This window comes from Nomascus leucogenys, chromosome 22a (assembly GCF_006542625.1).
Source record: "Nomascus leucogenys isolate Asia chromosome 22a, Asia_NLE_v1, whole genome shotgun sequence".
Taxonomy (NCBI): domain Eukaryota; kingdom Metazoa; phylum Chordata; class Mammalia; order Primates; family Hylobatidae; genus Nomascus; species Nomascus leucogenys.
This window is the reverse complement of record NC_044402.1, coordinates 139,749,642-139,772,390: the sequence shown is the minus strand read 5'-3', so window position 1 is coordinate 139,772,390 and position 22,749 is coordinate 139,749,642. Positions and strand designations below refer to the sequence as shown.

General features: G+C 46.5%; 1 protein-coding gene across 3 annotated transcripts in view; it reads left to right on the top strand.

The window, feature by feature from the left end:
- HDAC4 (histone deacetylase 4) overlaps positions 1-22,749 on the top strand; it is a 354,090-nt gene that overhangs the window by 23,723 nt on the left and 307,618 nt on the right. For all 3 annotated transcript variants that reach the window (XM_030804317.1, XM_030804318.1, XM_030804316.1), the window contains exon 2: positions 22,197-22,437. In XM_030804317.1, coding sequence (XP_030660177.1) covers positions 22,416-22,437 — 22 coding nt within the window. In that variant the 5' untranslated portion in view covers positions 22,197-22,415. The remainder of the gene's footprint in view (positions 1-22,196; positions 22,438-22,749) is intronic.

The following is a 22,749-nucleotide window of genomic DNA, read 5'->3' as shown; positions in this document are numbered from 1 at the left end:
CACACCCACCCCTCCAGGTGCCCTGGCAGCGTCTCCCCTCACCTGGGTCTTCAGGCCGTGAGCCTTAGGGACCGTCCCTCTCCTTAGATCGGGGCTCTGACCTACACAGGGTGCCCGATTTGCACGCCGCCCTTCACGTACCACTAGTGTGGGCCTGTGCAGCTGACAGGACCTGAGGCCAGCTTGGCTCTCGCCCAGTTTTAGGTGTCTTATTTTTATTTTATCTGAAATTTGAGATCTTCTGATTATCTTTGCTATTCTGAAATTTAAAATTTATCCCATTTAGCACACATGAGTTAACTTAATTTTTAAAGCCTTGTTTTCTGTTCATCTGGGGAGGTTTCCTCCTCTCCTGGTCACCCCCGTCATCATCGTCAGCATCATTGTCATTTCCCTGCAGTGCCTCTGTCCCGTGTTCTTCTTTGGCGGGATTCCCGTGAATGCCATTTTGGCTCCTGGTTTATTTATCTGATATTTACTCAGTGTGATCTCCCAGGTCCTCTGCAGTTTTGTTCTGCTGTTCACCGGCTGAAGTTCCAGGCGCTCTTCCCTGCTGCCGGATCGCCTCTGCTTTGCATCCGTTGGTGCCTGTTCTGTGGACGCCATAGGATCACTGTTCTCTCTGTCCCTCCTTAGAGGGGCTTGAATTACCTCTGTGTCTTCTAGGCTCAGTTTTTCTGTGTACCTTGGTCATTCTTTTTCTTGCTTCGACTTTCTAAGTGGCTGGTAAATTGTTCATATCTAAGTATGAAGGGAAGATACATTTCAGATGGATTCAAGGCTTAACTGTAAAAAGCAAAGCAAGAGAAATCTCCAAAGACAATTGGGGCATCAGGGACCCGTCCTCATTGACCCAGGATCTCCAGAAGCAGACAAAGACGCAATTGACAGAATAAAAATGGCAACTTTTGAGTGGATAAAGATATTAGCAACAAAGTCAATGAAGAAATAAGAGTTTTGGAAAAATATGTGTAACATTTGACAAAGCTGAGGCTGGCGGATCACCTGAGGTCGGGAGTTCAAGATCAGCCTGACCTGTGTGGTGAAACCCCATCTCTACCAAAAATACAAAAATTAGCTGGGCGTGGTGGTGCACACCTGTAATCCCAGCTACTTGGGAGGCTGAGATGAGAGAATCGCTTGAACCTGGGAGGTGGAGGTTGAGCTGAGATCGCACCACTGCACTCCAGCCTGGGTGACAGAGTGAGACTCTGTCTCAAAACAAACAAATTAACAAACAAAAAAACAGTTTACTATGGAGAGGCCTCTTACAAACTGGAGAGAAAGACCAACATTAGAAAATGAACGCCCAGTGTGACTGGGCAGCTCAGGGAAGAGGGGTTGTCGCAGACATGCCCAAACTCCCCAGCACCCAGGGAGATGCCCAGAAAAGTCAGCAGAGATCGTGTTTTTTGCCCAGCTTGGCAGAAGATGGAAAGAGAGATGGTGTCCGTTGCAAGGGAGGATGTAGAGGTTGCAGCAATGTCGGGCATGGCTGGAGGAGGTGTGCACGGCTGCAGCCTCTTTAGAAGTCATTCTGCTCACATGTCCTGAGGTGAGAAATATGCAGATACTTCACTTAGCCCCCACTCCCAGGGCTGTGCTCTGCAGGAGCACAGACCCCAGGATGTGAGGCTGTTTGCACCCAGCAGTCTCTTGCAGTGTTGTGGTGAGAGTCAAACATTTGGAGGAAAGTCTGTGTCCATGAGTAGGAGAATGCTTGGCTAAATGTTGGCACAGCCACGTGACGGACTCCTCTGAGATGTGGTATTGAATGAAAAAAGAAGATGCTGAGAAGTCTGTAGGACGCAATTTCATTTTTGGAGGCAGTGACCATCTGGTGTGTGCATGTGTACATATGTGCACATGTGTGCATTGTGAGTGTGTGTGTGCGTGTGTGTGCATGTGTATGGAATGGAGGGAAGTGTGGACAGCAACCACGCAAAGGTTTCCTGTTGGGTGTTTGATGGTGGAGAGAGCAAGAAAGAAAGAAGCTATTGCCCTGAACATGAAGCAGTGTGTCTGTTCTGTCCCTGTGTGTAAACTGCTTGCTTGTGTGTGTTGCCGCATACACTCTGTAGAGAGAGGGGACCTGTGCTACTGGTGCACTGGGAGGCTGGGATATAGGAGTGGGAGCTGCAGAGCGGTGTGTGGGGTGCGAGTCTTTGGGCACTCACAGAAGTGAAGCCTGTCTGCGTGTGTGTGCGTGTGCGCGCAGGAGCCCAGCCCAAGGAAGGACCCTGGTGGCCTTGGCAAGGGAGCCAGGGACAGAGATCACGTGTGTGTGTCTTTGTGTGGTGTTGTTACACTTGTGGCAACAACTACTTTTGTAAATGGAAGTGCATGGCTGAGGCGTTGCTTCTTAAAGGCAGGAGTAAGGAGGAGGGCCCGGGGATGGGGAGCGGTGGGGTGCGTAGGTGGGCCCTTCCAGTGCCAGCTTGAGGGCCTTCCTCTGGGACACAAACTCCCCGCCTGCTTCCTCGGGTAGTGGGTTCTGTTCTGGTTCTGCAGAGGAGAGTCCTGGGGCCTACTGTCCAGGAGTTTCTGAGACAGAGATCCTCAGGGAGGCTCCCCATCAGGTTACTATGGGTTCCTGCTTCACCCTGCTGCCCTCGTTGGAGAGGCCCCCAGCAGTCTGGGACCTTGAGGATGCCTCTGGCCGAGCAGCCACCCCCATGCCCTGCCCTGGTCTGCTTTGCAGTTCTGTGGGTGCAGCTGCTCCCGTCTGCCAGCTGCTGGATGTTTGTGGGGCATTGTTGAAATTTCTGATGGATGCCGCCCCCTGCCCCTCCACGGGCTCTTCACTATTTTGGGTCCATGCCTGTGCTATCACTTGATTCCGATTTAACAAGACAGGTGAATGAGGCAGGGCCGGATGCGCAGGCCCAGATCCTTATCTTTGTGCAAAAGCTTTGAGGAACCACAGGTAAAGGCCCGGGCCACGCCGAGACCAGAGGCTCCGGTCTCCATCCTGCTTGTGCGGCCATGCCTGAGCCAGGTCCCCTGTGCCGTTGCCATACGTGTGTGTGTGTGTGTGTGAGAGAGAGAGAGTGAGTCTGTGTGTATGTGTGTTTGAGGTTATATGAGTGTATTTGTGAGTGTGAATGTGTTTGTGACCATGAGTGTTTGTGAATGTGTGTGTGGATGTGTTAAACTGAGTGAGCATGAGTGCATGTTTGTGTGAATGTGATTGGGTGTGTTTAAGGTTATGTGTGTGAGCATGCATGTTTGTGTGTTTGTGTTAGTGTATAAGTGTGAGTGCCTGGGTGTGAGTTTGCAAGTGTGATTGAATGTGTGAGTTTGAGGTTGTGTAAGTGCATGCTTGTGTTTGTATTAGTGTATAAGTGTGTTAGTATATGAGTGTGTGGGTTTGAGTGTGCGTGTTTGAGTGTGTTTGTGATTGTGAGTTTGTGGTTATGTAAGAGTGTGTGTGAGTGTATAAGGATGTGTGTATGTGACTGAGTATGTGAGTTTGAGGTCATGTGTGAGTGAGTTTGTGTTTATATGTTGGACCCCTTGTTGGGGCCTGGCCTGAGTGGACGGGGCTGTAGTGCAGGCCAGAACAGGTGTCTGCACAGACAAGGTGGCCTGAGGCACAGGGTTCCTGCCTGGGCAAAGGTGGACTCTGTCCTGGGTGATTCCCTGTCCCAGCTGGGGCCTGCCCTGTGGCTGCCAGGAGCTGAGGAGTGACTGACTCTGGGGGTGACAGGCTGCGGGAAGCCCTGTGGTGTGGACAGCAGCTGCACGTCACTTTATTGGTGACTCCAAAGGGCAGAGGGTTAGAGCAATTGCCCTAGATGGCAGCTGTCATCGACCATGGAACTAGGAGATGAGGGGCATGTTGGTCCTTCACCTTTATGACTTATCTAGCTGTCTGTAATTCATCCCAGGAACATTCTTAAAGTAATCATAATCATTTTAAAAAGACCCAGCATGATGCAGGGATTAGCTGTGAAGAGGGGATTTGAAGCCCAAGTCCAACGGGTGCTCAACCAGCTCCTCTGCTCGGCTCCTCCAGGTGCTGCAAGGCTGCAGGTGCACCAGCCTTTCCACCAGGTGCCTGGCCAGCACAAGAGTCCTGCTCTCCTGGAGGCCGCTGTGCAGGATCAGCTCTGCGCTGTCTGTTGCCGTTAATCATACAGTGCATGACCTCCTGAAAAACACCAGACATGCTTCACAGGCCCCAGGGCTGGTGAGGCAGGCGGCAGGGAGGCCTGGATTCGGGGGAGCTGCGGGGAGTTCAGAGTGCCCATGCTGACTGGGTTTGGTCTGTCTCTGAGCGAATCCAGTTTTACAAGTCTGCTAAGTAGCAAGTCTTTAAAACTGCATCTTGGTTGGCGTGTCACCTGTCTCCTGCCTGCAAGGACCATACCTGCTTTTACTCTACCCTTTAACAGGAGAGCCCCGAGCCATGTCTTTCAGTGGGATCGAGGGAGTTGGAACATTTCAGAGCTGTGGGGTGCCTCCCTCAGCGCAGCATTTTGGACCTTTAGCGCCACTCTCTGATGGTTGTTGGTGGCCCGTGGCTAAGGGTTGCATGGTTGTTTTTGCATTTTTAAACTCTTGTTTTGACCCCGCAGAGCCCCTTGGGAAAGCTCGGGATGCCACCCTCACTGACCTGCCAGTCCCAGAGACGCAGGGCAGACGGCCTGCCTTCCTGTACAGGGCCCTGTGCATCTGGGCGTGCTTTTCTCTGCCTCGTGAAGTGTGTAGCCAGCCACACTGCAATTATCTGTTCTTTAAGAGAAAGAAAAGTGGAGATGACAGGATGTGGCGGTCCTATGATTCTCTCCGCCCACCAGGGAGGAATGGGAAGTTCCCATCAGGGCATGACGCCACTTTCATTACAAGCCTTCAGGCCTCATCTGTGCCGCTTCCTTTCACGCACCCTGCACTGTCCTCAGCTCCTTTAAGCTCTTCATTTCCGTTGTTTTCTATGAAAGGTGGCTACGATTCTGTGTGTCCTGCTTGAGAGAAGGTGGCCCAGGCCTGCTGAGACGTCATGGGTCATGTCATCCAGCAACCTGGCGTCCGAGGCGCTGTGTTGAACACATCGTGACTTCATGAGTTTATAAGTACTTCATGCCCGGCTACACCGTGTACGCTGAAATGAAAGCAGGGCTTGACCCGTCTCTTGATTATCTGCAGCAGCTTTAATTTATTTTAAAATAGAAATAGCTTTACTTTTTACATTAAAATAAAAATGCTTTTTGTAAACAATTGCAACAATAAATAAACTTAGAAAGTAGGAGTTTAACGAACCTCTGAGTTTCACTCACATGCCTGGGAAACCAACCGGGTTGGCAGTGGGACTGTAGCTTGGAGACATTGCAACCCACGCGGCTGTCTCTGGGGAGCCCTGTGGCTCCCGGGCTGCCCACCCCACCGGGCAGTCGGCCTGCTGCCACCAGCAGGTGTGAGCTCCGACCATAGACATGCTCTTGGTCTAGACGTCCATTTATTGGGACCCAAAGCTCAGAACTGTGGTCAGTTCAGACCTGGAAAGATGAAAGGGGACCTTTGGGGGACGGGCTGTGCTGCTGTCTTCCTTCCCGCTTGTTGGCATCTCTCCAAGCCTTCCCTCCTTTCTTGGAGACTGTCACCAGAGAGGGCCTGTCTGTGTCTTGTCAAACAGAATTCCTCCCTGCCGGCGAGCCCGTCCACTGCCTATGTGTGCAGGTCCTTTGTCACCTTTCAGCAGCTTCCCTGGGTTCACCAGGGGAGTGGTATGCCACCCGTGGGGTTGGCATTCACTTCTCCCAAGGTGAGGGCTCTCTGATGGCCGTGAGTAATCAGAGCAGCGGGTACCAGGATTGTCTGCAGGTTCCCAGCTGCAGGGCAGCCTCAGGTGCCGATGCCGACCTTGATGGTTTTGAGTAGAGTTGGGGAGGAACTTGGGCTATCACCTGGAACCAAAGCACATTTATTTACTGCTTTGATCCCAAAGAACTCGGCACTTAGGAGGGTCCACTCCAGCAGTGATAAGCACCTCACCTGCGGAACAGGGAGGGCTGCCTGCCCAGGTCTCCCACTTCACCTGGGCAGGAGAGGCACCTGCAGCTTGAGACAGGCACGGAGAGGACGGTCCTGACCACTGGGGAGTGTCTGTGTCTGGAGGAAACAGCCTGTGCCCCTCTCCTCAGGACGGAGGCCCTTCACTTGTACCCCCCTGTCATCCCCCAATGGAGAAGGAAGTGGGTGGGCGGCTGCGACACGTCAGTTTCCAGTTTTTCTTGCTTGGCACCCTGTCAATCTTGAGTTTGTTTCAAGAAGCTGTTCTGCTGCCTTGATGAGACCCCCTCCACGTGAAGAAAGGTGAAGTGCAGCAGCGCCAGCCGCGCCAGATGGTGCTGTGCTTTGGACCGGTGCATTCCAGGGTCTTCTCACCGCCCCTTCTGCTAGTCCCTGAATTCCTCACAGCCAAGTTCTCGTGTCTCTGCGGGCCTCACATTCCTCACATCTGACATTCAGGGCCCTCCTGTGTCTCCAAAGGAAGAGGGTTGGAACACACCTTCAGTGCCACGGTTCTCAAACTCAGGGACCCTTCACACTCCTGCGAAGCAGCGTGGACTCCAAAGAGCTTTTGCTTAGATGACTTAGATGCACAGGCTGACTGTTGTTCTGACATGCTTGGGACCAGAAGTGTTTAGGCTCTCAGAGTTTTTGGATTTTGAAGTATTTGCATATGCATAATGAGCTATCTTGGGGATGGGACCTGAGTCTAAACATGAAATTTATTGATTTATTTTGAGATGGAGTCTTACTCTGTGGCCCAGGCTGGAGTGCAGTGGCGTAGTCTCGGCTCACTGCCACCTCCGCCTCCTGGGTTTAAGTGATTCTACTGCCTCAGCCTCCCTCCCTAGTAGCTGGAATTACAGGCATACATTACCATGACTGGCTACTTTTTGTATTTTTAGTAGAGATGGGGTTTCACCACGTTGGCTAAGCTTACCTCAGGTGATCCACCAGCCTCAGCCTCCCAAAGTGCTGGGATTACAGGCGTGAGCCACCATACCCAGCCTAAACATTAAATTTATTTTTCATGTTCACCTTATAATGTGAAGGTAATTTCATATAGTATTTTTAATAATTTTGTTCGCAGAACAGTTTTGAGTGTGACCCAGCACTTGAGGTCAGGTATGGAATTTTCCACTTGGGGCTTCATGTTGGTGCTCAGAAAATTTCAGACTTTGGAGCATTTTGGTTTGTGGATTCTTAGATTAGGGACGCTCAACCTGTATTGGTATTTATTGTATTAGAAACTAACACACATCTAAAAAATGTTCTTACTCATTTAAAACTAAATAAACCCATTACATGTTAAATAGATAGGTAACATTTCTAATGAAAAATAACCATTTGGTAAAACAAAGTGTCGTGAGAAGAGAGGCATCATTTTACCCTTTGCCAGTCTCTGGAAGGTCTGGCTTAGCAGTGACAGTGTTTTTGCTTCTCACACCGGCTCTCGTTCAGTCCACGTCCACTGTACTCCTGTGAGAGAAGAGCGCATGAGATTTTTCTATTATGAACAAAGATTTGACTTCACACACCCCTTGTAAAGGTCTCGGGGACCCTCTGGGACCCCAGATCGCATTATGAGGAGCGCTGTTTTAGAAACGGGTTTCTGTGTGGCTGGGGGCCTCGGGGCTGATCACTCATTTGGCTGATAGAGGCTTTTGTCAAAGGGCTGTTTTCCATCCTCAAGTGCCTGTCAGTGACGGAGGCTTTCAGGCCCATTGTTGGTGAAGCTCAGTTCAGGCCCATTGTTGGTGAACTTGTGTGTGCTTGGGTTCATGGTGGTTATGGTGGAAGAGATCTTTCCTTACTTAGTCTGGTACTGACGTAAGGTTCTGGGGCTGTTTGTCACCTGCCCTGGGGGTGCCCTGTGTAGGGCAGGGATGAATCATGTTTCCCTTTGTGGGGCTGCAGCCATCTGCTTGGGACCCCGCTGGCCTTTTGCTCTCTTGGGGGGTTCATGGCAGTTGATGTTAAATGATCCATTGAGCCCAGTGTTTCACACTGTAAGTCAAATCCCTGGGCCTCCTGTGTGTCTGTCTGAATCTTTTTCTCTGAAATTCTTTTATTTCACAGCGAATGGAAACAAGTCTTGTTTTACCTGGATGCCTTCTCTATTTGGACTCTTCATCTCCAGAGTTTATTTTACCAATAAGTTTGTACATGCTAGAGATCATAGGCCAGAATGTGGATCTTTATCCGCTCTTACGCTTACGCAGACTGGCAATAAACACACCTGGGCATTTGCAAAAGGGCCTCAGTGCTGACATCTCTTTTCCTCCATGGAGAAAGTTCAGTGCTGACGTCTGTTTTCCTCCATGGAGAAAATTGATGCTCTGTTGCTGCTAACGGACAGTTATTCTTGTGTGTTCATCTGTGTGTCTGTGTCTGCCAGTGCCACACGCGTGACCCTGATGATCCTGGTCTGTGCACGCATGTCTGTGTGTCACCTAGTGCCACATGCATGACCCTGACGACCGTGCTCTGTGCATGCATGTCTGTATGTTCCCCCAGTGCCACGCACATGACCCTGATGACCCTGGTCTGTGCCTGCGTGTCTGTGTGTGTCCCCCAGTGCTACGCGCGTGACCCTGACAACTCTGGTCTTTGCCTGCATGTCTGTATGTGTCCCCCAGTGCTATGCACATGACCCTGATGACCCTGGTCTGTGCCTGCGTGTCTGTGTGTGTCCCCCAGTGCTACGCGCGTGACCCTGACGACTCTGGTCTTTGCCTGCATGTCTGTGTGTGTCCCCCAGTGCCACGCGCATGACCCTGATGACCCTGGTCTGTGCCTGCATGTGTGTGTCCCCCAGTGCCAGACGCATGACCCTGATGACCCTGGTCTGTGCATGCATGTCTGTGTCCCCCAGTGCCACACACGTGACTCTGACGACCCTGGTCTGCATGCATGTCTGTGTGTGTCCCCCAGTGCTATGCACGTGACCTTGACGACCCTGGTCTGTGCCTGCGTGTCTGTGTGTGTCCCCCACTGCCATGCACATGACCCTGATGACCCTGGTCTGTGCATGCATGTCTGTGTGTGTCCCCCAGTGCCACGTGCGTGACTCTGACGACCCTGTCTGCATGCATGTCTGTGTGTGTCCCCCAGTGCCACACACGTGACTCTGACGACCCTGGTCTGTGCATGCGTGTCTGTGTGTGTCCCCCAGTGCCACGTGCGTGACTCTGACGACCCTGGTCTGCATGCATGTCTGTGTGTGTCCCCCGGTGCCACACGCATGACCCTGACAACCCTGGCTTGTGTGTGCATGTCTGTGCATGTCTCCCAGTGCCACATGCGTGACCCTGATGACCCTGGCCTGTGCAAGTGTGTCTGTGTGTGTCCCCCGGTGCCACATGCATGGCTCTGAAGACCTAGCCTTGCTGGCTCCCATGGCCCTTCCTCTTTATCCTCTTGGCATCTGATCTTCTGAACGTTCCAGGTTGGGTGGGGGGAATCAGAGCCTCAGATGGAATGGTGGCCTCAGCTCAGCAGAGCCCGTTTTAGCCTTGTTCAGCATAAGCCTGTGGATTGTGTGAAATGCTTCCTATTTTATTTCCATTACAACAGGGTGAAATGGAATTTTATTACTTTCAAGTGTAGAGTCCATTATGAAACTAAAGTATAAATCTGTCCCAACAAATTATGGGGGAAAAATACCTGAAGTCTTGTGCCATGTGGCCATATGTCATAAAATGACACTCTTATAAAACACAATAGCCAGACCTTACACTCCACATTTCGCTAAGGAAAACAGTGCTTATTAAACTCACTGTATAGACAGGAGTCAGAAATGTCATATAGCAACAGTTTGCTTTCTAAAGCTTAAAATTTATTTCAATTTTAGTTACACTAAATTCAAATTAAATTAATCATTTAATTACACAAATTAAAAATGATTTCATATATATTTTGTCTGACAAACCTGACTTAGTACCTCTTTGGGAATTCCTTGTTTTTTCTCCATTTAAAATCTGCCCCCTGTGTTTGCACCCTCATGGGTTCTGAAAGAATTCTTTTCCGTTTCTGTGAGGTTTCTTTTAAGAGGAGTAGTATGGTGACTATTTCTCCTACATGTACTGATTGTAAGAAAATGGTGGCAAGAACCATAAAATACTTCCCCACTGTCCAGAAAGATCGTGCAAGCTGAATGGACCAGTCAGATCGTTATTATTATTTGGATCTTTCTTGGTGCAAGATGGCTTTGAGTCATTGGTCTGCACCATTTTTTATTGAATTATAAAATACATGAGGAAAGTACACAAGCCAGGAGGGATATGCGGGTGCTCACTTTCCACAAGTGAAGGCTGTGTCTCCTCTTCCACGGATCAAGGAGCAGGCGTTCCACCTGCCACCGCTCCCTTGTCCTTCCTTCAGTGGCCGTCCCCCACCCCTCCCAGGGGAACCTGTCTGGACGTCTCCCACCGCGGATTAGTGTTGCCTGTTTTCACATTTTATACACGTGGAGCCCTACAGTAGGTGCTGCTGTGTGTGTCTGCTTTTTCCCAGCATGATGTTTCTGTGATTTATCTTTGTCACTGCATATAGGTGTAGTTTATTTTTACTGCTGTATGGTGTTCTGTGGTATGATGATGTCACAACGTATTTATTCATGCAGCTGTTGGCACGTTTGGGAAGTTTCTGGTTTTTGACTATTACAGATAATGCTGCCGTGTCTTCGTAGATGTCTTTCTGTTGGGTGGATGCCTCGGGCTGGCATTGCTGGGGCATGGCACTTGTGCGGCTGTAGTACCTGCCACAGAGGGTTTCCCACGGGGTGTGTGCCACTCACTGTTTTGTGGCCTCGTGTGCCAGTGCCGGCCAACCACATCCTTACCAACACATGGTATCCTTTCGTTTATAGGTTTTAGCCATTTTGGTGGGTATGGAGTGTTCCATTGTGGCTGTATTGCGTTTCCTTGCGGTCACGGATATGCAAGATCTTGTATGTGTTGATTGACCACTTGGAATCCTGTCTTGTAAAGTACCTGTTGATGTGTTTCGCTTATTTTTCATTCAAGTTGTCTGCCTTTTTCTTAGTGATTTGTAAGAATTATTTATACATTCTGAATATCCGTCCCTTGCTGGATGTATGTGTGGCAGGGTCTCTTCTATTTTGTGGCTTGACTTTTCCCTCTTCTGCATCTTTTGATAAACGAATGTTCTTAATTTGAGTGCAGCACAATTTATCATTTTCTTTCCTTCATGGTCAGTACCTTTTTAACATCTGTCTGTCTTTGCCCACCTGAAGATATTTTTTATTATTGTCTTTTAGACCAGGCCTCATTGCTTCCCTTTAACATTTAGGTCTGTGATCCAGCTCATACTAATTTCCAACATGGTGGGCTATATGGGCTGCGGTTCATGTAGCACATAAGAGCAGTTGACACAAGCACTGCATATTGAAAAGACCCTGTTTTCCCTACGGATTTGGGGTGGAATCTTCAGTATAATCAGATGACTCTGTGTTGGTCTCATTCTAGCATATTCTCCTTGGTTTACTTTAATTACACAGGTTTAGAAGAAGTCTTGATATTTGGTAGTGTGAGGCCCCCAAGCTTATTTCTCTTCCAGATTGCTATTTCAGGTTCTTTGTGCTTCCATTTAAAATGTAAAATTGTCAGTTTTCAAAAAAATTCTGCTGGGATTTTGATTGCGATTGCGTTGACTGCCGATTACTTTGCAAAACATTGACATCTGAATCTCATTGGGGTTTCCAGTCCATGCACATGGTATATTCCTCCATGTACTGAGATCTCTAATTTCACTTACGTCTTACAGTTTTCTATGTAGAATTCTTACACGTCTCTTGATAGATTTAGTCCCAGATATTTGCCAATATTGTGTGCTATTATAAATGTTATCTTGTTTTCAAAGCTTATTTTGTATTTGTTTATTGCCACTATGTGGAAATACAATAGCTTTTGATTTTGACACATCATTGACCTTTTACTCAGCAATCCTGTAAAATTCAGTTAGTTATTTTAATAGTTATTGGTAGATTGTTTTGAGTTTTCTGTGTATACACTATGTCATCTGTGAATAGTGACATTTTCCTTTCTAATCTTTTTGCTTTCTTTTCTTTTCTTTTCTTTTCTTTTCTTTTCTTTTCTTTTCTTTTCTTTTCTTGCCTTACTGCCCTGGCTAGGATCTCTGCCAGGGTGTTGAGCGGAAGTGATGAGAGTGGGCATCCTGGCCTCACTCCCTGTTTGGGGAAGCCTCTCTGTTGCCCAGGAGATGATGTGTATTTGCCATTCTGGACTAGGTTCTGCAGGCTGCTCTCCCTGATGGGGAAGGCTCTCTGTTGCTTCAGGAGATGATGTGTATTTGGCGGTTCTGCAGGCTGCTCTCCTTTGTGTGACTCTGGGTTCTCCTTTTGGTTCACTAGCACTGGCCGTTCCTTCACCAGCATGGCAGGCTGAGGCCATTGTGGGCACTTTGAGCCATAGCCACTGCCCATGAAATGGGGTGGGGAGGGTCTGTGGTAAGGGACAAAACTGGCCCTCCCCATGCTGTCACGTTTCTTTGTGGTAGCTTGGTAAGATTTTTTAGAAGAATGTTCTCTGATGGATTTATAGCTTCTAAGAGTTTTGCTCTTTGGAAGGTTTATGGCTTATTCCATGAAATTAAGTCAACTAAAATTTCAAAATTTCCAAGCTGCGGGAGGAGGAACCATAAGTAACCTTAGATTCCAAGTGTTTGGTGAAGGAAATACACCCACACTTAAGTGTTAGTGATGCATTTGCTTTCATTTATTCTATGTGGAACAGAAATGAAAATAAAGGGATGTCTTTATATAAACAGATGCCCAGTGTCAGAAACTGCCCACTTGGCAGAGTGACCATGCCTGTCTTGCTAAAGGTGCTTGTAAATTAAAATCACAGGCTCTGTGGCTCAATGTGAACTTTTAGTGCATCTGGTAAGTTAGGGGAAAATACAATCATAAAAGCCATTGTGTTTGAAAGTTGTAATACGTCCACATTCGTCTATTGTTGATTAGAATGTGTTTTAGTTAGGGGTGTACAGATATACATTTCAAATGTCCTTCAGAAACAAATGGATTCTTGAGATCTTAGTAGCGTGTGCTTTCCATGTGTTTTCTTAGAAAAGTTATCGTAGTTCTCTAATCTGGTTAGCGAGGTATCATTAGACACATACATCCAGATAAAAAGAACTAGGGCTTGCGTAAGTCTTATTAAACCATTTAATTTCTAGTATGTTTTTATGTTGTGAGTGTTGCGTTGGGTTGTTGAAAGACACACCACCTAAGGGGAAAGTGACGGAATGGGCAGAAAGAGGAGAGGTATCGGGCAGACAGCTGACTGATGGGTTCTCATCCCAGATCCAATAGAAAAGACTGCTCTCCTCGTGGGCTCGAGATAGCACTGCTTCCTTTACGAGGGGTTTCATTTAGTTTTCAGCTGTAGAATTGTTTGTTCTTAACTCCTTAATTTTTCTCTTGTCTGCCCATGATCTTCATGAAGGAATGTGAAGTTTTTCTTTTAACCCAGATATTCTGAGGGCCAACAGCAGTTCCCTGCATTGTATGTGACTCTGGTTTTCTCATGGCAGCCCGCTGCAGGCTCTCTAAGGCATTGGGAGTCCTGAGGCTTAAAGTACCACAAACTTGTGAATTTCTGAAATCTTTGATATCAGATCCTTAAAACTTAACTCTAGTCCCCAAAAGGCAGAAAACAGTTTCTTTTGCAATTTGCTTTCAACTTCAGCCCCCTGTGAGGTAGTTTCTGAGGGGAATCCAGGAAGACCTTAAAAATGTTCATTCAGTTCACAGTTTTGTTGTGTGCCTACTGTGTGCCTTGTGCCAGGGGTTCAGCAGGAGGTCACATTCCAGCCAGGGGCAGGCAGAGGGGCCGACAGATAATGAGAAAATAAACAACTACTTAATGTCAACATGGAATGAAGTATCAGAAAAAGGAAAGAACTTGGAAGGGCAAGAAAATAGGGTGACAGGAATGAGCATCGCGGGGCGGGGGGGCGATCAGGAGCAGCTTCTGGGAGGTGGGATGTGGGTGTGGAGGTGGAGAGAGAGGAGCCTTTCCTGCACTTACCTGCAGCCTCTAAGCCGTCTGGAGAACTTCCGTTTCCCAGACAGCATTGGCCCCAGAGCCTTTTTCCTACAGCACACCAGGGATGCTGATGAACTCCAACCTAGTACTTCTATGGGGAGAAAAGAATTAGGCTCAGGGGTGAAAAGGAACTGTTCTAGGGTGAGAGAGCCCACTGGGGTAGTGCTGGGGCCAGGTGGAGCTCAGGCGTCCCTGCTCCCTGTCTAGTTCTCTTTCCCAAGGGGCCAGGTGGAGCTCGGGTGCCCCTGCTCCCTGTTTAGTGCTTTTTCCCAAGGGACCAGGTAGAGCTCGGGTGCCCCCGCTCCCTATCTAGTACTCTTTTCCAAGCCAGGGTCCGGGGGTGCGAAGAGATACATGTCCCCGTTTGCTCTCAGTGGAACTTGCAGCCAGGCACGAGGCCGGTGCTCATCAGATAAGCCAGCACATGGGTCACAACAGACCCAGCCAGAGCCAGAACAGCTTGGAGTCCTGCTGCAGGAAGGCGGGGTGCCTGGGCAGACCCTGAAGGTCCTGCTGTGGCTGTTGGAGCTACTTTTTTAGCCCAACTGAGCATCATGGCTGCTGACTCAGTCTCCCCAGCTGTGACACGGGGGCTGGGGTCTCCGAGTCCCCTTGCGGCTGTCTGTGGCATCTGTCTGCCTTGTCCTATTTCCCCTTCTGGTAACGATACTTTAGTTTTCCTTCAAGGAATGACCCTCATTCCCATTGGTCTCACCTTGGCGGCGCTGCCTGTCAGGGTGTCCTGGCCTCCCCGGTCAAGGGATGTGGCTCAGCGCAGGCCATCAGGCGTGGTTGGGCAGTGTTCTGAAGGGAATCTCCGTTAATTCCTGCCTCTGGGTCCCTCCACCTGCTTTGCCAGCTACCCCATTCACTCCCAGGAGCTTCCTCTGTTTGCCCAGATTATCCAAAGTCAATTTTCTATTGCTTGCAATCATGAACTCCTAACAGGTGTACCTTGGGTCTAGCATGCCTGCTCTGTAAAACCTGAATTCTCACTTCCTTTGGCTCAAGCACTCTGTGTTCTCACCAGTTTCCAGAAAGAAGGGTTCACAGACTGTGGGCATTGATGTTCTGCCCAGCAGGCTCTGGAGCTGGCTTCTTAGCCTCGTCATGTCAGATCCCCTCGTCTGCAGATTCCCCAGTCTTCTGCTTCCTCTCTAAATCGCAGCTCCCACTGGTTTCCTCCCAGGAGGCTGTGGCCAGTCTTCCGCTTCTCTAAATCACAGCTCCCACTGGCTTCCTCCCAGGAGGCTGTGGGTGGGCCCTGGTGACCTGGCTTTCAGTGAGCCTTCACCAGAGGCACCAGGGAACGAACATTTCTGGCTGAAAAGGAGACACGAAGGCTGAGTATGTGACCGAGTGGAGGGGAATGTTCTCCAAGCACTCCCCGGTGGCTGGAGCCCCCACCCACCAGCTCTGGGAAGGGGTCCCCACCCAAGCTGCTTCTGTCATCTCAGCCTGTCCTAGACCCGACCCCAGAGCCTCTGTCCTGCTCAGAAGCCTTCAGTGGCTTCTGCTTCCCTCAGCACAGAGGACACAAGATTCTGAGAAGCCCTCTTGTTTATGACACAGCCGGATTCTGGACACATCATGTGAAACACATTTCCCATCAGCTTGGCTATGCATTTAAAAGTAAGGGAAAACTCACATAGTAATAGGGTTACATGGGTATATGCATTTTCAAAATGGTGCACTTAACTTTTGGACGTTGAAACAGTGTAGGTGGAAGGAGGTACCGATGCAGCGTGAATGCCAGGGTGTTGGCCGGCGTCGAAGCTACATGCTGTGGCTGTGATACAGTTCTCTTTACTTTGTATATGTTTGAAGTTTTCATAATATAAAAGCTTTGTTTTTAAAGAGAAATTCATGTTAAAACCTGTGAAGTCTGAAATTGCAAATATCAATAGGAACACTTTTTTTTACTTAAAAAATTTGTACTTTTTACATATCCAAAAAATAAACAAATGACTAAAACCAACCAGTATGTGGGGAACCCAGAATGAAATACATATACTGACCAAGGAATTTAACTCTCTTACAAATGTACTCACCTGATAACTTTGGAAACCAGTGTCTTACCTAGATACGGTAAGGCTGAGAGCAAGGAGAATCGTGTGTAAATGGTGGTCTTGTGAATGTGTTTCTCCTGTGTAGAGGTTAGCGATTCTGAAATGACTTTATGTGTGTACCAGAATTGAACAAATGAGAAGAGATACTGTAGATAATAGGAACCAGGTTTCCTACTGTTAGAAAGATATTTAATAAAAACAAGGAAAGAGGAAGACTGAAATACACCTTGTGATGTTGGGATCTGAGGTCTCAGTATAGACTCATGATCGTTCGAGTGTGAACTCGTACGGAAATACTGAGGTGTGAGTGAGTACCTATGCACGCCGCCTGCTAAGAGGGCCATGCGCGCTCTGTCGCCCAGCAGCAGTGAGCACATCTAGCACTAGATTGGGTCTGCACACAGTTCTCCCAAACATGGAACCAGGGTTCCCTGGAGAAGCCATTGATTCCGGGGCTGTGACAGGGACATCTTGTAAAATCAGAAAGTAAGCAAATGCTCAAAAACAAACAAAAGACTGGAGTGGAGGCTTGCCAGAAAAACATAGGAGCTGGTTTGCAGGAGCTCCTGATGGCCGGCTCTTTAGCAGCAACACAAATGGTGGCGGTATGGGACTAATAACACAGAGGATAACGTAACTATCTGTGAGTCCATACGAACGGAAGCAGATTACTGAGTCACTGGAAAGATGGGGCAGTGAGAGCTCATCCTTGCCTTGGAATTCTAAGTAATAAGTGCAGAAAAAAGGAGGCGATTTGGATGTCACCACTAGGCAAACATCATGACAGTGAGTGTCACAGCCCGGCTGCCCTGATGGATCCAGGCCCACGAAGACGTGCGTTGATGTGTCTCTCTCTCGAGTGAGCTTCGGTAGCTTGGGCTTTTCAAGGCACTTGTTTATTTCATCTAAGTTGTCAAATTTATTGGCATAAAGTTTTTCATAATATTCCCCATTGTCGTTTTAATATTTGTGCAATCTGTAGTTAATTCCCACTCTCATTTTTTTTTTTGGGGGACAGAGTCTTGCTCTGTCACCCAGGCTGGGGTACATACAGTGCTGTGATTTTGGCTCACTTCAGCCTTGACCTCCCGGGTTCAAGCGATCCTCCCACCTCAGCCTCCCGAGTAGCTGGGACTACAGGCATGCACCACCACGCCCAGCTTATTATTATTATTATTATTTTTTTGTCGAGACAGGGTTTTGCAATGTTGCCCAGGCTGGTCTCGAACTCCTGAGCTCAAGCAATCCACCCACCTCGGCCTCCCAAAGTGCTGCGATTACAGGTGTGAGCCACCACACCTGGCCCCCTCTCTCATTCTCGATGTTGTTAATCTTTGTCTTTTCTCTTTATCAGCTCAGCTAGAAGTTTATCAATTTTATAGTCTCAAATAATTGGCTTTTGGTTTCATTGATTTTTCTCTCTTCTGTTGTCTTCTGTTATTTTTTTTTTCTTATTTTGAGTTTAATTTGTTCTTTTTCTAATTTTTTAAGGTGAAACCTAAGGTCATTGAATTGAGGCCTTCTTTTCTAATACAGGCATTTGGTGCTTACGTTTCCTCCTAAGCACTGCAGATTTTTATATGTTGTATTTTCATTTTCATTCATTTCAAAATGCTTTCTAATTTCTTTTAAGTTTTTTCTTTGATTCATGATGTGTTAGTTTGCAAATACTTAGGATTTTCAAATATCTTTGTTATCGATTTCTAATTTAATTTCAGTTTTGTCAGTGAACATACTTTGTATGACTTGACTTGTGTCCTTTTAAATTTGAGACTGGTTTTATGGCCCAGAAGATGTTCTATCTTGGTAAATGTTCTGTGCGTGTTTTTAAAAAAGAATGTGAATAACGTGTATTCAGCCGTTGTTTATGGAGCGTTCCATGAATGTCATTTTGGTCAAGTTGGGTGGTAGTGGTAAAGTCTTCTCTGTTCTTATTTTCTGTCTACTTGTTCTAACAGTTACTAAGAGCAGGGTGTGAAAATTCCCACTTATAATTGTAGATTTGTCCATTTCTTCTTATGCTTTTATTATTTTATATTATTATTTTATTTTATACCTTGTGATGCTGGGATCTGAGGTCTCAGTGTAGACTCATGATTGTTGAAATGTAAACTTGTATGGAAATATCGAGGTTTGAGTGAATACGTATGCACACTGCTTGTGTCAAGTATGAAGCTCTGCCAGCAGGTGCATAAATGTTTAGGACTGTGTGTCCACTTGATGAACCAACCCCTTTATCATTATGAAGTGGTCTTCTGTATTGCTGGTAGTATTCTTTCTTTAAATTTTACTTCGATATAAATATAACCATTACAGCTTTCTTTTGATTAGTTATATGATATATATTTGTCCATCTTTTGATCTGTTTCTCTATTTTAAATATAACTTAAGATATTTATTAACTATAAATATAACTTAAGATATCCTTGTAGGCAGCACATAGTTGGGTGTATAGTGCTTGGGGAAGATGGATTGTACATTATAAAACACATAGCCTCCTCTCTCCAAAAGCTTTTTAGTCCCTCCTCACAAGATTGCTCTTTATACTCTGGGAAAGTGGGGTCTTGCTTTTTTATCCAGTCTGACAACCCCTGCCCTTTATATGGGGTGTTGAGACAGTTTGATATGCTCACTGATAGAGTTGGGTTTAGCTGTCTCCGATTCTGTAACTTAGATGCTTTAATTCTTCCTTTTACTCTTCCATCAAACTGTTTTCACCTTTTTAAAAGGTAAATTTCTATGTTTACTGGACTTTTCATTTATCAGGACTATTATGTATATATATTTTTAAAACTATGTAATGTTTTTCTTAATGTAATGTAATGTTCTCTGTGTAATGTTTTTGTAATGCCTTGGTGATGAAATAGCATAGTTTTGAATAGTCTACTGCAACTTTTCTTTTTTGAAAGATAAGCCCTTGTGTTTTTAGTATACAGTTTTGCAAGAGCATGAGGTTCTTCCAGAACATTTCTATTATAGTGAAAATGCCTGTGCTCTATTGAATCTGCAGTTGGGAGAAGAATCCGTCTCTAGCTGTCAGCACAATGTTAGGTGAAACCTTGCTAGACACTGGACATTTGGCTAGGAACCATGCATGTCAGCTTGCCAGAATTACAGCTTTGAGAAGCATAATTGACCAGTATTAAAGTGAACACAGAACAAGGTAGGAGTGAGCACACATATAGCCTCTTGGCAATCCTCAGGTCTGGACTAGAGCTTATTCCTATTTGAAGACAAATAAACAGAAATAAACCTCACCTTTGGACCTGTCAAAAAAAGGGTATCCCAGAATGTGTGGAAGAGGGAAATATCCTGAAGTGTAGAAGAATATGCCTCTGAAAATGAAATTAAATCAGGAAAAAATATTTTCAAAAGGCTTTGGCTAGAAGAGCTGGCTCAACAAAGAGAGGCAGAAGGTGATGTGTGAGGAGGGACTAGGCTGAGTGAGAAGATGATGAGATGAGTTTAAAGGGAAGTGGTTGAGAACAAAGAGTTCATGGCTTAGTTAAAATCTGTATTTGAAGCCATAAGGAATAAAATGGATATTGTGGAAAATAGCAGCAGTGAAGTGAAGAACATACTTGAGAGGCTGCCTGGGAATGCAGAATAAACAACAGATGTGTCACCGGTGAAAGAGGCCAGATCTGATGGGGAGACTTCAGCCAAATAGCATAGGAACTCTGAAGAAGCCAGAACAAGTTTAACAAAAATAATAATCAATGACATAATTGAAGAGCATTTTCCTGAGCAGAAAGAAGACCTATATTTGTTGAAAGAGTCATGTTTTGAACAAAATAAAAGACTCTTACTTATATATCTTCTGACAATGTTTTTTAATTTTAAGATTCAAGAAAAAAATGCTGGTAGATTCCAGGCAGAAGAAAATGGCAACAACCACAACATCAAGACTGAGCCTCCAAAGTTTTACCTGGAAAGAAGCTGTAATTGAGCTGGACTTAAACTTCTCTACAATGTTGAGGGGGGAATGACATCCAAAGATTTCGAGGGAGGCATATTTGTGATCTAAGATTTTTATACCCAGCCGAGATGTATTTTTTTTGTGTGAAGGATACTGTCATCTGAGATTTGTGAGGGTTTGCAAAATATGCCATCTACATTCCCTTCAAGAAAATATCTCTTTCTGACCAAGAGATGAATAAACATTCTGACCCTGAAGACAAATAAGTCATTGTCGTTCCTAAGGAGATAACCAGATACAAAACAACAGTCATGAAGATATTAATCAGAGTTGTAGATACAATGAACATAAAATTGGAAAGCATCTAGATAGCCAGCCTTGGGGATGGGGGTGATTCTTTACATGATGAATTGGTTAGAGTTCTTTGGTTATAAGCAGTTGGCACAAAAAAAAAAAAAAATTCTAGACTAATTAAATCAAGAAAAGGAATCGATCACACTTTTAAAGAAAGATGAACACAGAAGCCTCTGAAAGCACTTGAGCTGGGATCAGCCAGGGACTCTCAGTGGTAGGAGTGCTGAGACTTGTCTCTTTTGGGTTCATGTAGTGACTCATCTATTAAAGAGGCAGGCCTCGAAAAGAGAACTTGACGAGCTCAGCTGGTGCCACATGCCACTCTTTGGCCCGACACTTCCCTGGGAGCAGCAGGCTCATCCGAAGCTCCTGAAGTGGGGTGGGGCAGCTGTCTATCCACACATGGAATAGGAAACAGCCCTTCAAAACGAAGCTTACCAGGTATTGTTCATGCCATTGGAAAATGCCTGGCTGTAATATCAGCACAGAGAACATGATAGACAGCTGTATCACTAGAGATTCGTATGGGCAAAAGGCAAAGAAAAACAACGGCAAGGAAGCATGTCAGAATATTACCAAGGGCTTGTCTCTGTGTGATGGCATCATGGATGACTTTTTAAATACTTGCCTGTGATGCGCATGTATTGCTTTTATAAGCTGAAAATGAAAACCTGAGAAAATGGTCATTACGAAGACAGAAACATGAGGGAACTATTTTAGGTTATCATGTTACGTGAGGAATGCGGACTTTAGAATTAAATTCTGTGATTACACAGACGTTGTGACTACGAGTGTCTATGGATCCAGGCTGATGCAAGCATGCAGTAATGACATTTTGTGGTGGGAATGCGCTGAAAGTGATTTTTCTTTTAAAACATTTTATTTCATATTTATTTCGTAAGCTAATATAACTTAGAATAAATTTATTAGTTGGAAGATACTCTGCTTCCTTTCAGAAGCCTAATGTTGGGGAAACTTGTGGAAGGGGTAAGGAAGGTGTCTCTAGGTCAGATATTTTGAACCAGGGAATGATATTGTCCCCCAGAGGACCTTTGGCACTCCCTGGAGACATTCTTGGTTGTCATGACTTGGAAGATGCTACTGGCGTCTGGTGTGTGGAGGCCCAGGATCCTGCTAAATATCTTACAATGTGTATGGCAGCCCTACACCCCAACACCTAAATACGCAAACCAAAATCCCAGTGGTGCTGTGGCTGAGAAACCCTGCTCTCCGGAGACATTTTTAAACATCTGTGATTTACTAACAAAAATCCCAGCTGCTCGTATTTGTAGAAATGATTCCATCTGAACTGTTCTATCAGTCCTTGGTCAGAACAAGGATAAAGAAGGAAGTTGGTGGGGCATGGTGGCTTAAGCTTGTAATCCCAGCACTTTGGGAGGCTGAGGTGGGTGGATCACTTGAGGTCAGGAGTTTGAGACCAGCCTGGCCAACATGGTGAAACCCCGTTTCTACTAAAAATACAAAAATTAGCTGTGCCTGGTGGCATGCACCTGTGATCCCAGCTACTCGGGAGGCTGAGGCAGGAGAATTGCTTGAACCCAGGGTTGTGGGGGTGGTGGAGGTTGCAGTGAGCCCAGATCGTGCCACCGCACTCTAGCCTGGGCGATAGAGCAAGATTCTGTCTCCAAAAAAAAAAAGAAAGTCATCATTTCCCTAGTTGGATGTTGTTTTCCGGATCGGAACTTCCATGTTGTAACTCCAGTCTCTTTTCTCCTTCTAACCTTGCAGGTTCATCTGCAGAAGCCAGCGGATGCCTCTGTTCTCCTTGTGGGTTACCTGGCTCATGAGACCTTGCCAGCGAGGTTCGGCGCTTGAACGTCTGTGACCCAGCCCTCACTGTCCCGGTACTTGTATGTGTTGGTGGGAGTTTGGAGCTCGTTGGAGCTATCATTTCCGGGGAAATTTTGAGCCATTTCGAATCACTTAAAGGAGTGGACGTTGCTAGCAATGAGCTCCCAAAGCCATCCAGGTAAGGCCTGGTCCTCCTTCTCTGGGCACACAGTGGGGCTTTCTTTGCCCAAAGTAGAAGTTCTTGTGACTGCAGCTTGCTTTCTGGATTCGAGACTTTTGTTTTTCTTGATAGTGGTCACTGTTGGTTTTTGACAGCACAAAGTGCAAAATGAATGGTTTATTCTTCCTCTTGGTGAAAGAAGAATGATAAAACCTGGGAGGATTTGGAGTCAAGTCTGTGGCCTTGGTTTGCAGGCTGACTTGAGTGGCACACAGGTTTCCTTGATGCTTTTTGACAAGGGTGATGTTTGAAGATCAGGTTGTGATGTGG